At 37.5% G+C, this 17,980-nt stretch overlaps 1 protein-coding gene across 1 annotated transcript in view; it reads left to right on the forward strand.

The window, feature by feature from the left end:
• Nucleotides 1-17,980, forward strand: part of CDH19 (cadherin 19, type 2) — a 43,291-nt gene that overhangs the window by 11,976 nt on the left and 13,335 nt on the right. The window contains exons 4-9 of the mRNA XM_009889057.1: nucleotides 1,529-1,648; nucleotides 2,287-2,451; nucleotides 3,186-3,370; nucleotides 4,575-4,828; nucleotides 7,867-8,003; nucleotides 16,092-16,213. Coding sequence (XP_009887359.1) covers nucleotides 1,529-1,648; nucleotides 2,287-2,451; nucleotides 3,186-3,370; nucleotides 4,575-4,828; nucleotides 7,867-8,003; nucleotides 16,092-16,213 — 983 coding nt within the window. The remainder of the gene's footprint in view (nucleotides 1-1,528; nucleotides 1,649-2,286; nucleotides 2,452-3,185; nucleotides 3,371-4,574; nucleotides 4,829-7,866; nucleotides 8,004-16,091; nucleotides 16,214-17,980) is intronic.

Here is a 17,980-nt window from a genome sequence, read left to right on the forward strand (position 1 = left end):
CCCCCCGAAACTACTATCTAATTGTGCTAAATTGTCTTAGAGGATGAATTTCCTGTATATTTGTTAGAACACTTTCCACAGACTGGAGCTGATATGAAGTTAACAGTTGTGTAGCTGAAGATTTCCTTTACCCTTCAGTCTTATTAAAAATATTGTTATTTCTGAAGCATATATGTGCCCTGATTAAGTGTTAATCTGTCATTTTATCTTTAACATTTATCCAGAGCAATAGAGAGCAGTATATGGATACATCTATACACGCACTTAATATACACGTAAATGTCAGAAGTTTGGTATTGGAGGTATGCTTTGAAGGGCATATAATTCCAAATGTTGGAGGCAATTAATAACATTTTAGTGTACCTCCACTCTGACAGAAGATAACTTGCATTATGGAATCACCTTTACAGCTGCTGAATAAATTGAAAGAAAATGAAAAAAAAAAACAAACAAAAATCAAATATTTCATTCAGCGTATCCTTATATGAGAAAGACTTCTTCATTTCTATTTAAAAATAAAACTATTGAACTGCTAGAAAACTCAGAAATTAATATATTTATTTTGTTGGGGATAAACATCGACTTTGAGTTTGTCATAAAAAAGATGTTTCTGGTCTAACTCCTTGAACTCCACTGTTTCTTCTTCTTTTCTCCTCCAGCATAATTATACAGTTATATTGGTAACAATATATCAGGTGCAACCATGTGAACATATTCCATAAAGTTTTAGAAAGTAGATTGATTTCCTGCTGTTCCTAACAAGAAGTGAGATTTGTATTCTTATGCAGAACCTAGGTGAGGAAAAAAGACAGAAGTCATTATTACCTTACAAAATGATGCTACTGTGAATGTTTTCTCTTAAAGGAAAATTATCCCTGATGGTGCAATGAGATTGCTGTCAATCTTGTATCTAGGATATAACCAGTTTCCAGCCAGAGGTGGAATCTGCAGACTGATTCTGCTGTGGTTTTGCACTGGGGAATCTGCTGTCGCTCTTGTACTGGGACAGGCTCATTAAAGACTCAAGGATAAAAAATGTTATCAGAGCCTTGTTATACTTCTTGGCTGCTTTGCTTGCTAACAATTAATTTCTTTATCACCAGTAGACCCACTGGTGATAAAGTGGCTGTGTTTTCTTATTCCCATGGGAAATTTCCATAAAATACTTTGAACGCTATAGAAGGGGAGAAGAAATAATTTACTGCATCCTATTCACGTATCAGAAATTAGGGAAAAAGACATGTGATATGTAGTATTTTAAACAACAGAAATATAGTGCTGAAAAGTCATATACTATTTATTTTTATTTTAATTGAAAATTTGAATGCAACAGGAATAGTTGATGAGGAAATATTTTCACTTTTTAATGATAAATTTTAGAAGATTCCATTTGCTCCTGTAGATTTTCAAGACTGTTTGCTAATATAACAGGTATGTTAAACAGTTTTTAAAGATTTTATGTTTTGTAACTATGAGATAATTTATCTAAGAAGAAAATAAACATAATCGATTTTATTTTTTCCTTAAGGTACTTCGGTTACACAGGTAACAGCTACAGATGGTGATGATCCTTCTTATGGGAATAGTGCCCGTCTGCTTTACAGCCTCATTCAGGGACAGCCTTATTTCTCTGTGGAGCCAAAGACAGGTATTACAGATGATGTTGTAACTTGAAAACATTAATAAACTAACATAAAATGGATGCAAGCAAAAATGTCTTTCTTCATTTCAACACAAAGGTCAACCGATACCACCCTATACTTGTACATCTTTTGCATCTTTTGATCTAAAAGAAAATCCATTATTTCTTTCCCATAGGAAACTGAAATTCTTTCTTTCTAGAGAATCATCAATTTATTTAGCAACTTATTTTGCTTAAGAAAAGAGTTGGATTCTGACTACCACATCCAACAAATAGACCTAGTAACACTTCTGGGTTAACAGCTCTAAGACTCTGTATGTGACATTTCTATCTCTATATTGGAGAAACCACATATGTGACATCCCTCCATAATCCTGATTTCTTGGAAAGAAAGGTGGTTATAGAGGGTAGAGGAGATATATGGTGTGTTCTGCTCCCCAGAACTCTTAAGTATGCAGAATGGCTTTGTCTCACAGCATAGAAGTTGCCATGAGTACTAATTACCAGTATTAGGTATGGTGCATGATCTAGAATTCAAATTCGTAACTGTGTCCAATGATGTATTTTATACCCATATGATATGGCTAGATGTTGAGAAAAAATGACACTGTTATATGTTATTATATTATGCTTTTCATTTCTAGGGGTCATCAGAATGGCTTCCCAAATGGATAGAGAAACAAAAGAACAGTATTTGGTCATCATCCAAGTGAAAGATATGGTTGGACAAGCAGGGGCATTTTCAGCAACAGCTACTGTCACCATCAACCTCTCCGACATCAATGACAATCCACCTAAATTTCAACAGCGTAAGTATAGGCTACTTACAATAGTTGAAGTCTTGAGGAAATTTAGACTTATTGTAGCTCTGTTATGTTCACTGGTAGGTCTTTTCAGAACAGGTCTGTGCTTTGACTTCAGTGTACAGATTTAAATAAAAATAAAATTAAAAAAATCCCCTACAAAAGCTAAGAAATGAAGAGGAAAAGAAAATCTATCATTACAAAACACCTCAGGCCTGTTTTTTTATCATTAGACTCTGGAAATAAATTACTTACTAAACTGCTTTCCATATAGTTTGCTTTACGTACGCCTAAAATCCATGCAACAGGATACTTAGTACCATTTTAACTCGCCTTATTTCTCTTTCTTCTCTCTTCATTCTGTGCTGACAGATACTGTAAGCTTCTTAGCAAATGATGTGACCTTCTCTGTCCAGGGAGTTTCTAGGAGACATGGGAGCTGCTAGCTGGGTTGCCAGGAAGAACTAGTAAAATGCGGTTGGGAAGTGCTGCCTTTCACTGTTTATTCACCCTGTTGGTTCTCCTTAACTCTTTATTTACTGCTAAAGAGGGGCTGAAAGAGGAGGACTCATGACTGGGAATGTTGTCATCCTCTGCCCCCAATCCATTGCTGGATTAGAACCCATGCTCTAATAAAAGCTGGGGTCTTTCCCCAGCTTTCTGAGACCTTCAGGCCATCATAGCTACAGCAGCTATCAACTATGGCAGATCACTAAACTGTGCAGTATTTGTTTCTTTAGGACTCTACTATATGAACGTCTCTGAAGAGGCTCCTGTGGGCACTACTGTAGGCAAAGTCTTTGCAGAAGACAGTGACATAGGGGAGAATGCAGCCATGAACTATTTCATTGAAGGAGATAGCTCAGATGTTTTTGACATCATTACTAACAATGAGACTCAAGAAGGAATTATCTTATTAAAAAAGGTGAGACCTCAGAAACCTCCTAAAAACTCTCTAAATACTGGAAAAAAAAGTCCTCAAGCAAGCTGGATGTTTAAAAAAAGGCCTATTGCTTTGGATTCTACTATTTTTTCTTTCTTCAGGCTTTGTGATTTGATTGGGATATTCAGGGGATAAAAAGAAACATGCTTTCCTTTTTGTTTGCTTTTTTTGACTCATTCCTATGACTGCTTAATACAATAGTGGCAGTCAAAGTATCTTAACGTTTTGCCTAGCAGTGCAACACAGTGTATCCCATTGAGAGAAAATGTTCTCCCTTCTGTGCATTATCTGTAAAATCTTTATCAACAAATCGTACGCAATATTTCCTCACTTGCAACCTGTTAAACTTAACTGAAGTCAGACTGTATTACAGTATTAGACAGACAGTGGACTTTTTGTTATGACATAGCTTTGAAAAGACACTAAATACACTCAAAAAGATACCAGTTTATGAATTAAGATATTTACAAGGCTTTTATACTGTGTGATTTATTTTGGAATCATGCAGGAAGATTTCTGGGTCATCTGGTCATCATCTGAAATGATGACAGACTTTAACAGTTTAGGGAAATCCAGGAGCCTGAAGAACTGAAAGCTATAAGTTTGGGTTTGGTTTTGTTTGTTGGTTTTGTTGTTGGGTTTTTTTTTCCTATTTGGATTTATTACAATTCAGGAAGGTATTTATTCAGTATTTCTTTTTAAATTACAGAAGAAAATTACTATCTAAAATAGTGATGTAACTATGTGTTTATTAAACACTTTGTTGCTTTCTGGAATTTATTTCCTTTAGAAACTAAATGTTAACATACTCAGCTTAAGCTCCACAGATTTACTGATTTACATTGTTTATGTAAGAGTAAAGAATAGTGTTCACTAAGGTTACCCCTATGTTGGAAATACAAGTAGTAATAGAGGAAGCTGGCTTTCTTAGGGCTGACATTCTACAGGAAGACTTTTTTTACAGTGTTGTTAATGTAACACTAAAGCCAGCCTACATGTGAAAGCAATGGCATAACAGTTTAATTTTAAAGTGGTTTTAACATTAAAAAAAGTAATTTAAAGTAACTACTTGTGAAATATTCCCAAAAGAAGAGTAGTGCTATTTTGTCTCACGCTACTTATTGAACTGTATTTAATTCAAATGTGAAGAAAGAACTACTCCACAGCTCACTTTTTTTCTTAATAGAGAGTGGATTATGAGAGCAAGAGGAGATACAGTATTCAAGCCAAAGTTGTAAACAGGTACATCGATTACCGTTTTCTGAAAGAAGGACCGTTTGAGGACAAAACCATTGTCAAAATCAATGTGGAAGATGCTGATGAACCTCCAGTATTCACCTTGGAGAACTATGTGATGGAAATTGCTGAAGGGGCTATGAGTGGCTCACTGGTGGGCGTTGTAACTGCTAGAGATCCAGATGATGACGACTGCCCAGTCAGGTACCTAACTTAAAATGTGAACAAGCCTCAAATATAGGTGTGGTTGGGATTTCCAAAGGTTATTTCTGTTCCCTACCTTACAGTTAATCATGCTTTCATTGGGATAGCCTAGGTTATTCTAGATGTCGTGGTTTAATCCCTCTAGTCCGCTAAGGACCACACAGCTGCTTGCTTACTCACCTACCCATTGTGATGCGGGAGAGAATCAAAAGGGTGGAAGTGTGAAAAGTCATGGGTTGAGATAAAGACGATTTACTACTAAAAAAAAAAAAACAACCCAAAAAAGAAGAAACAAAAAAAACCAGCAAAGGGAAAAAAAAAAAACACAACAAAAGCCCAAGAAAAGCAAGCGATGCAAAAAAACCCAAAACAATTGCTCACCACCAGCAGGCTGATACCGAGCCAGTCCCCGAGCAATAGCAGACCCTCCCAGTTTTGCTGAGCATGACTTCATATGGTGTGGGACACCTCTTTGGTCAATTGGGGTCAGCTGGCCCAGCTGTGTCCCCTCTCATCTTCTTTGCACTTCCATCTTACACACTGTCAAGGCAGTGTGAGAAGCAGAGAAGGGGCTGATGCTGTGTAAGCACTGATCAGCAATAACTAAAATATCTGTGTGCTATCAACACTGTTTTCATGACAAATCCAAAATATAGCTTCATCCAAGCTACTATGAAGATAATTAACTCTATCCCAGCCAAAACCAGTACAGTAGGTTAAAACCTGACCCCTAGCCCAAAATCTAAATAAATGAGCTTTATTTGTGAATCTTTGTAATCACTTTGAGGTTGAGTAATACCTTAAACAGTGGCCTGGAAAAGACGGAATTGCAACAGAGCTGGGGTACCACAGCCAAACTTGTAAGTGCCTGGAGGTGTTCCAGTCTGTTTCTAATAACTTCTGGAGGTATGGAGAGATGGACTTATTGCTGGGAGGGAGACACAGAACAGCTCCACTGGCATCTGCTCAGCTCAGCATGACCAAAAATTTACCAATTCCCTACCCCTACCACAATTGCCTTATAGAGTTATTATATTAAAAGAGTCCCCCAGGCTTTTAAATTTGCAAAATAATTTTGCTGTATCTTAAGGGAAAAAACAGGTAATTAATCTTTCACATGGGGTTTATAATTAAAATAGCTTCTTGAGTTACTAGATGTCATTTTGTAGTGTGTAATTTAGACAAGCTAGGATACAGGGACAAATGGATGACACATGAAATAATTTATGGTGTGTAGACTCCTAATAGCAGAAGTATATATGTGTGTATATATTTCTACCTATAGTTACAGCTTCAGAGGTTTAGTCAATGCAAGGCCATTAGTTACGATTTTACGTTTGTTTACTGTTATTTAGTAAGCTAGTCATAGGTTAAATTAAATAAGAATAAATAAAAATATACATCCTTTTTTCCCCCAAAAAAATGGTATGTTTTGTGGTTTGATGACCGCAAAATCTCCTGAGAAACATTTAAACATAAGGCATACCTATGACTTCTTAGTTTTAAATATTTTGATGGAACTTGCTACAAAGTGAATATGTCTGCATAGTGACGCATATATTGCATCACTGAATGTCTTTAAAATAGAGTATGTCATTTCTAATGTAAAGATATGTTTCTTGGGCTAAGTGCCATGCATATGAAGCTAATTTTGAAACCATTGCTATCATAAATGACAGCAGTTGTTTATAATATGGAAAACCAAATGTGTTGCCTTGTGGACCCCAGTTTTCAAACAAACAAGGTAAAAGACATGCAACAAAAACTTACTACTTCAATAATAAAAAATAACTAAAAATATCCAGCATAGATTTCCTGAAAATTATATATCAAGAATCAGATTACAAAAAAACCCACCCAAAACTAAAGAAAACAAAACACTAATGTCAGAAAACCCTAAACAAGCTTTGGATGCAGAGGATGAGGAATGCTAACATAAAAAAAGAAGACGAAATTGAATTGTAAATCCCCAAAATAGAGGTTTATAAATGTCAAAGCTTTGGCTCAAATGATAAGAACTTTCACTGACTGTGTTGTGATGGGTCCTTGATTTATCCTCTTACTGATTTTCAAACGAGACAAAATGTAACTATAAATAACAAGTTAGAGAGTCATCCAACCACTGGCACATAATCTGAGCTGGAATCCAAAGGGCCGACAGGAGATAGAAAGGCTTTGTTAAGGAGTATTAAAGGTACAATAAAAGAGGGAATAGTTGCATGTGGGAATTCCAAACTGGAGTGGTAAGAACCTTTCAACTCTTCAAACAGGTTTTATTTCCATGAAATAGGCTCTACTAGGAACTGTGATATACTGTCTTTTTTTCATATGTCATGGAAAATATTAGTAAGTATTCTTTCCATTTGAACCAATAGCTTTGGTGTCTTTTTCAGTCCATCTCTGGCTTGTGACCAGTGGTTAGACTTTAACAATTTGAATGTTATGCATGTATATGCATGTTCATGTGCATGTGCACATATGGACATAGCATCTGGAGCCTTTTCAGTGAAGAGCCAGGAACCCTGGACTCATTTGCAATCATCTCCCGCGTTAGGATTTTGTAGCCTGCCTAGGTGTCACCTCATTACAGATAGTTGTCTGTCTGTCTTTATAATGCCCGTTCCCTTGGCATCAGAGTATGTCAGCGATGATAAAACAGATTTGCCATTATACCTACACTTAGCTGTTAGTGTTATCCATTTCACAAGTGGCACTTTTGCTGCTTCTTTTCAACGAAGTCATTCACCTGCTGTGAGCCTGACTTAGAAGTAAGAATGAATAATGTATTTCAGATTCAGTTCACATTAATAGAGATCTGAGACATATTTAGTTTTATAAAAAGAAGAGCTTTGATCTTGGCAGCAGTGAATTTTAAATGTTTATAAGTGTACATTTTTCATGATTTATGAGTTGGTGCAGCACACATTTATATGTATATATGCACAGCTCTGTTTTCTCAACTGACAATAGCTTTCTATGTCCTTGCCACTGATGGAACATTTCAGTATTAGGAGATCTCTTTACTTTTTTTGGTGCAGGTACGCTATTGTCCAGGGCATGCATTTAAAGAGATTGTTCAGCATCAATGAACACAATGGAACAATCATTACAACTAAACCTCTGGACCGAGAGATAGCTTCTTGGCACAACATAACTGTTACAGCTACAGAAACAAGTGAGTAAGAAATTTAAGGAACTCTGTGTTTTATATACTGCGAACTGTAATTATCCTCTGAATATGCCTTCTTTTAAGTGGAGAATACATGCTTCTTTCTCATTATATTACTGTTGCTTGCTACATTAAGGAGCATTATTAAAATGATTAGTTAAATAGAAGTGGAATGTATTTGAGCTCCAAGGTCCTCTGCTCTTTCATAAAAGATGACCTTATAAAAAAAGAAAGGAAATACTAATAGGATCTAGACTGTAACGCTTTCAAGTTACACTGAAGCATATGAATTGCTCCTGCAGTGCAAGATCTTATGTTAAATTACACCCTGGTTAATTTCACACCAGATTTTTGACTAGTGTGAAATTAGCAAGGGTCTAATTTAACACCAGTCAGAAACCTGTGGCTCAAATTAATTGTGAATGTAAGGCCTAAATCAGCTAGACTTCTCTTCAGTAACAATTAAATCTGTGAAGCATCCTTTATATAGATTTCACCTGTCAGTTATGTTTGAAAGTCAAATGTAAATTGCTTCTGTTTGTGCTTTTGGTGATCTGGTTGCCCTAACTCTGGGACAACACGCTAGAAAATTAACAGCAGCTGATTTATAAGACAGTTTAACAAAATTATTGGGGTATTATTTAAAAACTAATCTCATCCATCCTCAGGAAGGAGAAAAAACATATGAAACTAGAGTCCAATCAGTAAATCAGACAGGTTTTGCCCAATACTTTTAGCACTTTTTTAATCCTGAATTTTAGTTAAACGCCATTTATTACTAAGACTACTTTAAACATATATTCATAAGTTGCACTGCTCCCAAAAGGGAGCAGTCCTTGTATATATGTAGAATATTACTGCCAGAAGTTCAGTACAGTCAGTAGCCGTTTTCATTGAAGTCTTTATTTTGTGTTTAGGAATTGATAGTATTATCATCCTTTTCAGCTTCTCTGTGAGTTTTTAGGCATGAATGTATTTTACTTCTCATGTTGTTGGGCAGCTGGCAGGTGTTGGTAAAATTGATCTCTGGCATATTTTTGTCATGTCTTGAATAGCACTATGGAAACACAGCAGGATGGCTTTGGTCTGGACTTTTCTGTTTTGTTAAACAATAAAATAGGAAAGAACCAAATGTTACAAATGAGTAAGTGTCTCCTGCAGCAAAAGAAAGCGAGTCTTTCACAGTAGTGAAAGTTATTGTAGGAAACCGAGCCCTCATTATCTTCATATTCTTATTCTTTATTTCTTTAATGATGATAAGGTCACTGTATATAACACTATATTCAAAAGCATTGAAGTCAGGTCACCTTGGTCTGGGCATACCTGAAATGCTTTATATCATGAACTATTAGCATTTTGTTCCTTGAAATACAGTCATAACATACACTGTGTGTATGAGACATTTGGTAGATGACATTGTGGCTCTGCTGAAGCCAAATCAAAATGCCATTAGAGTTCATCCACACAAGATATTCATTGTAGCTAAGACAGATAGTGAAACTGCATTACAACAGCAATCTCCCTACTGGCCTATTGATGTCCTGGCATTCATACAGAACACACGCCTTTTGCCTCCACTGCAATGACAGGGATCAGAGATTAGTAAGAGAACCTTGCCTCTGTTATGGCAGACTTGTGGTGTGGATCATCCTATCCTCATGCCATTGAGATAGCATGTTTTAAAGGTACCCAGAAGTAGATCTGATTCATCCGACCTTAAATGCAAGCAGTCAGAACCTGCAATCTGTTGAGTCTTATTCTGCTTTATGCCTAATATGCTTCTAGGTCAGGAGAAAGCACATTTTCTTTGATCAGTTTTTACTTGGTTGTAATCAGTTTCCACCTAGTACATGGCTGAAGCAAAACCAACAACATTCTAACCATACACGAGAGCAAGAAATCCTTAAGTTTTCAGCTTTATTTAACACTGATTTACTGAGTCAGATGATGATTGACTGACAGTTAATTTAGAAGAGGAATATCTGTTTCAGCTTTCTCTCTATTAAACTATAGAAGACCAACAAAAATTCCCAATGATAACAACTGGCTTGAGATTACTTACTTGTTTCTCTATACGCCCACTGGAGAAGTTCATTACCAGTCATAAGCAAACTTACCCACAAGAGACAGTATTTTTTTCCCACTGGGTCTTGCAGATGTCCTTTCATAGTGGGTTCCAGACCTACTACGTGACTACAGAACTTACAGGTCTTTGAAGGTTTCAGTTATGAATCATATAATTAATTCAATATTTAATCATCACCCCACTTTTGTCATATATTTTTTTGGTTTGTTTTAGATTAGTCCTTTAAAAAAAAAAAAAAAGTGTCCATTTCCTTTAGGAAGTAAAGAAACTTTCTTTAGCTTAAATTATAACAATTATTATTATTACTGTTATTGTTACTATTACAACGTTTCCTTTTACTGGCAGATGACAATGCCAAGCTAAGCTTTCTTTAATCCCCTGCAAGTATTGAGTTCTACTTTGTCTCTAGAGATGGTCACTGCTTTTCACACAGTTCCAAAATAAGCAAGTTACTAATTCTGGTCCCTAGTAATTAAAGCGTCAACTTCCTTTTCACACTGATCGAGCCTAGTGCACTTGATAGCCTGTTCTCTCAGACCTTGTTTTTCAAGTTTTGAGCTCTCTCATGGAGATTATGACAAAGAAATTTTCTGCTCACTGAAAGATCTTTAGCCTAGTGTAGGATATGAGTACAATAACTGTATTCAAGTTCTGGTAACCATTTTTCTGTGTAAGGGATAAAAGGAAAAATGTTTCCTACCTTACCTACCATCTTCCCCAATTCACTTTGTTTCACCCAAAATCTTCATTAAATATTTACCAAAGACTGATTTCAAGATTGGCTTTGCAATGTGTTCCTTCCTCCCAAAACGGAACGCCTGTGGTTTCAGAAAACTTGAAAACTTCCATACTATTATCTTCCTACAGCAATGTGAGAAATGTTCTTCCTTGTCATTTAACCATAAACTGAGGAAAAAACTCACAAAGCAACCACAATACAGTAACCCAAATATAGGAAAGGAAGTAGAAACAAGACTATTACAAAAATCATTAAAACAAAAAAAAAAAAAGAAGGGTTATTCAATGAAAGAAAAGAGATGTGAATGGCAGCTGTAGGCTGAAAGGTGCTATCTAAATGTGCAGGCAAAGGGTAGGCTTTAAAGACAATATAGTATCCATGAATCTTTTGAACAAGCGAGTTAGGAATAGGCTAAAGTAGCTGGGTCCTTCCCATGCCGCTGCCACTTTCTATACAACTGAAGCCACCAAAGGTATTCCCTGCCTCCTAATAAGTGTTACAAAGTTTTCCTTTCAGTGCCAATCCAGGCAAATCTCTGTCCTACACATCCAATTCTGACTTAAGTAAAAGAGGTTAAGTCCTGCACTTGGTATGATTTCTAAAAGGGATGTGTGCTACTTTTTATGTTTATTTAAAAAATAAGCTGAGTACTGTTTCATTGCCTTTGTAGTATTATGGATGTTGGGATTCAACAAGAGAAATGTCATCTCACAAAGAAGTGTTTTTGAGATGGGTCTGACAGATCATAAGCTTTGGTAAATTAGCATGGCTCTAATGATTTCACAGGAGGAATAGCAATGTGAAACTGCTGAGTATCTAGCCCTTTATCTCTGTGGTAGTTGCTTTTGCTACCATTTCCTTTGGCAAAAGACTCAAAGCTATCAGCAAAGATTCCATAAGATCCAAGAAAACAAATGTTTGCTCCAAGCAACTAGTGAATTATACATTAAAAAGGCAATGTAAGAATGAACCAAAACCATATAGTTTGAAGTAAGGCACAAAGGAGTATGTTTTGTTTTTCTCTTAAAGGTCCATTTGACTAACTTAAGAAAATGCCTTAAGGACTTCTGAACAGGTCAAGAGTAGTGACACTAGTACCCATCATGAAGCATATTTTAACTATAATGAATATTCTTATGATTGATATGCTTTTGGTTGAGACAGAACAGATTGAGATATTGATAAATATTTAGGTTGATAGCTATTTAGTATACCTGGAATGTTTTAAGATTATTTTATTCACTGGAAAAATGTCTTCATTATGGTCTTTACCCAACAGTACGTCCAAGTTAACGTGAACGTTACTGTTGCAGTGAAACTTCTTGCCTGCTAGAATAACAAATTACGTTGTGGGGAAGGCAGACATTTCTCAGAGCTATGCCATTTAAGTGAGGATTTGATGTGCTGATAGGTGAAGGACTTCTGAGAGGTATTCAGTACAGAATCATAGAATAATTTAGGTTGGAAAAGGCCTTCAAGATCATTGAGTCCAACCATTAACCTAATGCTGCCAAGTCCACCACTAAACCATGTCCCTAAGCAAAACATCTATGTGTCCTTTAAATACCTCCAGGGGTAGTCACTCCATCACTTCCCTGTGCAGCCTGTTCCAATGCTTGGTAACCCTTTTGGTGAAGAAATTTTTCCTAATATCCATCCTAAACCTCCCCTGGCACAGCTTGAGGCCATTTCCTCTTGTCTTATCACTGGTTACTTGGAAGAAGAGACCAATCCCCCCCTGGCTACAACCTCCTTTCAGGTAGTTGCAGAGGGTGATAAGGTCTCCCTTGAGTCTCCTTTTCTCCAGGCTAATCAACCCCAGTTACCTCAGCCGATCCTCATTAGACTTGTGCTCTAGACCCTTCACTAGCTTTGTTGCCCTTCTTTGAACATGCTCCACCACTGTGTTGTCTTTCTTGTAGGGAGGGGCCCAAAACTGAACACAGGATTCAAGGTGGGGCTTCACCAGTGCTGAGCACAGGGGGATGATCACTTCCATAGTCCTGCTCACCACACTATTTCTGATACAGGCCAGGATGCTGTTTGACTTCTTGGCTACCTGGGCACACTGCTGGCTCACATTCAACCAGCTATTGACCCATACCCCCAGGTCCTTTTCTGCGGGACAGCTTTCCAGCCACTCTTCCCCCGGCCTGTAGCACCGCATGGGGTTGTTGTGACCCAAGTGCAGGACCTGGCACTTGGCCTTGTTGAACCTCATACAATTGGCTTTGGCCCATTGATCCAACCTGTCCAGATCCCTCTGTAGAGCCTTCTTACCCTAGCAGACCAATATTCCAACCAAGCTTCGTGTCATCTGCAAACTTACTGAAGGTGCACTCAATCCCCTCGTCCAGCTCATTGGTAAAGATATTAAACAGAAATGACCCCAATACTGAGTGGGGAACACCACTTGTAACTGGCTGCCAGCTAGATTTAATTCCATTCACCACCAGTCTTTGGGCCTGGTTATCCAGACAGCTTTTTACCCAAGGAGTATGCCCATCCAAGGCATGAGCAGCCAGTTTCTCTAGGAGAATGCTGTACCTGAAGATCTTCCTTCCCTTGGTTTGACATGACATATTTATAAACACTTTTATTACATAAACAAATAGTTTTTTTGGCCTAGTCTACACTTGACTTTTGTACCATGAAATTAGTATAGTTAGGTCTGGCTTTTCCTTGTCTGAAGCAGTTATAGCCATTTAACCTTGTGTAAATGTAGTAAATGCAGGAAAAAACTGCCTTATATTAGCAGAGTTTATTTTCCTTTTCATACGGGAATAAGCTCCACTGACAGAGCTTTTATTTCTAAAGCCACAATAATAAAGTATACTTGTATGACAGAAACAGTACAGCTTCTGTGAGTACAAAATGCCTAAGAATTAAACCTGTTGTGCAAATAGTACTTGGAACAAAACTATAAGCTCAGTCCATGAAGTCTGTCAGCAGTAATGCCTTGGACATGCCTGGGCAAAATCAGACTTCTTGGTAAATATGTGTTTGGAGACCAGTGGATAGACTAGCTCTGTTGTTCCAGATTCAAAGTCTCAGCTTTCTGCCTTGGCTAGGGTTGGATGTCAGTGTCCACTGCAATTACTCCGTGGCTAGTAGTGGCAGAAATATTTTTAAAGCATGTGGATTTTGCTGAAATTTTCTCCCAAAACTTCAAAATACTAAAAAGGAAGAGTAACAGATTTTCTTAAAGGATTGTGACAAATCATTGTGGTGGCTGTGATGTTAAGTAGTGCTAAGTAAGCAGGTGCATCTGCCTTCACCAGCTGCTCTGGCCCAGGACCCTCCTGCCTGGCTGCTGGAGCCCAGACTGGTATGAGTGACCCGAGGCCTCTGACCGGGCTCAAGGATACTGCTGACCCCTTCCTGTTTGCAGGCTCAACCAGTAGAAAAACTGACCAGGTGTCCCAGAGACGCACGCACAGACCCAGAGAACACCGACATGGCCAGTGACACAGACTGCCACAGACAAGGAGCTCCATTCAGCAGCACCTGCATATAGGACACACGTAAACCACAAGTACAGACAGCCAAGTCCCCTCCTCTGCTTTGGCTGGAGAGGCAGGAGGTCACTGGTGCAGACACATACACACACGTGCGACATTCTCCAGGTTCACAAGCACACACACACTCATGGATCCCTTCAGTACTTGCATGGACCCTCTGTCTGCCCTACACCCCTGCCCAGATACCAGATCCTCTTATCCACTTCATTGGTCACCAACTCACCGGTTAGTACGTGCTTGATGCTCGCTGGCATACCCGCAGCACTCACACACTTATCCCTTGTGTACCCCACATTCGCAAGTCCCCTCTGAGTGTACCAGCATGGACCCCCCTGGGCACCTGGCCTGGACCTAAGGACTCCCTACTCACCATTGAATCCAGCTTAAAGTTTGCTAGCTAAAACACACGCACATGCCAAGCACATCGAGTTTGGGGAAGATACAAACGTTCGTCCCCTGTGCCCCTCACTCACTCCAGTAGCTGGCACTGTGGGCCAGGGGCACCCAACCCCTGTCTGACTCCTGTAGCGTGCACCAGTTTTCACTCATGCATATGTAGGTTTCACCAGTAGCTGGCACTTAGTCCCTGCAGCACACGCACACATGCAATGATAGAGACTGCATAATAGCAGAGAGAGAGCTAAGAAAAGATATAATAAGAAGATACAAGGTGATAGGACTGACTGGTGATCTGGCACAGGAGTCAGCCAGACAAACATAATGACTGGTCCTGTTTTACATGTGACTGGCCTCTTATATACTCCTTTCCCTCTGCCTCATCTTTGTCCCTCCCTGTATGTCCCCCATGGGTCTGTACAGCTCCATTGATTACATTGCCCCTGTGGGTCTGGGGTCCCTCTGGTTCACAGTCTTATCAGTTGCAAAGTCAAGGTTGATCTACCTAGAATTGTTGCCTTTGGTGTTTGGATAGGCCGTTAATTATCATGAGGTTCGTTTCTTGTCACTGTATCCAAGTTTGCTTTGTCAGGTCTGTGTGTTAGTATATCTTGTTTCTGTTTTCCCCTTTTTCTCCCTCAGTTTCCAAATTGAAAAAGCCCCCAGTCTGATAACCTTGCAGGAATAAACATTCTCACACACTCTTGTCCCCCCATCATTTACTGTGTCTGACCAGGTTTGGTTCTCATCACATCCTCCCTTATTGTTTGTCCCTATGGTTTGTGTCCCTGTATGTTCTTTATGGCTGCCTCCTTACTTACCCTTGTTGCATTGAATAAGGTCCTTGACCAAATACCCTTGGAGGAGCAGACACTCTCCTTCCACATAACCACACACAACTAGTAAAGTAAATTGTTCTGTGTGAACAAAACCTCATTTAATTTCTCCAGATCAGCCTTTTTTTTTTTTTTTTTTTTTTTTTAACATTTAGATCAGTTTCTGACTTGGTAAATGAAACAGTGAACAAATCCAAAATTTTGCATGAAATATCTTTCTATATTTCAAGATATCATATTATAATTTAATGCGATGGATTGGTGAAAAAACAAAACAAAAGAAAACCCCTCCACCTTTTGTAAACAGAACCCTAGGAAAGAAAGAGAATGCACATTTTTATATGTATAGGATATATTTGAACTAATTAAAAAGATTCAGTATAAAATGTGTCTGTAAGTCTCAGTGACTATTTTTTTCTCTGCAGAGTATACATGAAATTTTCTAATGTCTAAATTACTTTTAAATATGTAGTAGATTATTTATAATGTTTGATTTCTGTGTTTTTTAACCATTAGGAAATCCTGAAAAAATTTCAGAAGCAAATGTGTATATCCAAGTTCTCGATGTTAATGATCATGCACCAGAATTCCCTAAATATTATGAAACATTTGTTTGTGAAAATGCAGTTTCTGGCCAGGTAAGCATGAAGGAGTTAGCCACCAGTTTTCTCACTACAATGAAGATTTGTTCTGAGATGTTAAGGTTCCCTTTAGTATTGATTATTTCCATACTGTGAGTACAGGCTGTATTTTGTCTATTTCCAAAATTAGTTCTGTTAATATATGTATAGTTTGAAATTTAAATTTCAGAAGACTGACATGTATTTTTCCCCCTTGGAAACAAAATCAATACATCTTATTTGTCTGCAAAAACAGGAAAGAGAGAAGTATGGACAGAAACTTCTGAAAAAAAACCCATAAGACACTGATTTGCTTCATGTTAATATCACAGATGTAAAACCTATGCCAGATGCTTTCAGAAACAGCATAACATAGTCTGGAAGAACCAGACTTAGACCGGATTAAAATCAGATTCATCATGTTGTGTGGTTAGAAATAATTTATTGCAAGCTGAATTCAAACCTTCTCTACTTCAGTGAAAGTCTGAAGATGTTTAAGTCACAGCCCTTGCAACACCTTCCTCGCTGGCATCTTAAAGGATTGTTGTATTAAGCATCCTTCCCTGGAGGTTTTTTCCTGTTTCCTACTCATTCCTCAGGTGAAAGGGCTAACATCAGTCAGCTGCCCTAACTCCCCAGGTACACTGCTGACTCTCCATTTTGCTCCTGCAAAAAGCAAAACAGGTTGTTCAGTTTTTTTTTTTCCTTTTTTTTTTAAAGGTACAAAATGGGCCACAAAAAAAAAAAACAACAGCAAAAAGCTATAGACAAAAAACCCCACTTTTTTTTTTTCACCACTCTTAAGCATTATTTGGACGTATAAAAAAGACCTTCGGGATATCTGTGATGGTTCCATTCAAACATTTTGTTGTGTTTTGATTTCTGAATCACAGACCCTCTCTTTTTACACCAGCTTGGTTTACTTTGACCTTGATTAGTCTGCCTTTAAATAAAGCTTTCCCTGTTGCTAAAGTAATTTCTTTATAGCTTTTTACATCCATTTATATGTTTCTCTATCAGCAGTTGGTTGGTTTGTCTGCATTTGGTAATTTTCCACTCTGCAAGGGCTACCGCTGGTTCAAAGGTACTTGGAGCAAGCCATTTCTTTTGGTCTTGAGGCAAATCATTAACAGATCAAAGTACAGGCATTAAAGGAAATGCCACTTCAAGTTCCTTGTCTTCAAGACACGATGAATTAAATATGGAAGTTTATAAAAGGGATATTTGTAATCCATGTTTTGGACTTGCCTACAGTATAAAAAAACATGTGATTTATTTCCCAAGGTTTTTATTATCCCATAGTTTCTTACTGATAACTTTGGTATGCTAACAAATTAATGGTTACTTTTCAATAACAATTAAGTATATATATTAAATATTTTGAAAATCACTGGAGAAAATGTCACTGTAAAGAATAGTAGCAGTAACAATAATAACAAATTCTTTGAGCATAATACACAGAATTATTCCTGTTTAACATTGTAATATCTGAATGACAGATGAGCACGAAATTTTTCCCATTTTACAGACAGGCAAAGTGTTACTCTAGAATTTCTTTTTTCTTCTTTTTTTTTTTTTCCTTTTTCATTGCTGTAGTTTTTTGAGAATCTTTAGTTTAGCCTTCCGAGATCATGACAGTAATGTTAAATAATTTTCTCATTAACAAATGATCTTAGAAAGAACAACCAGAAATTGCTACTGGAGTGCATAATTATCACAGTCATAGTTTATAATATTTTATTCAATGTTTATGATTTAAAACAGAATTCACAACTGATTTACCTC

This window comes from Charadrius vociferus, unplaced genomic scaffold, assembly GCF_000708025.1.
Source record: "Charadrius vociferus isolate BGI_N301 unplaced genomic scaffold, ASM70802v2 scaffold65, whole genome shotgun sequence".
Classification (NCBI taxonomy): Eukaryota; Metazoa; Chordata; class Aves; order Charadriiformes; family Charadriidae; genus Charadrius; species Charadrius vociferus.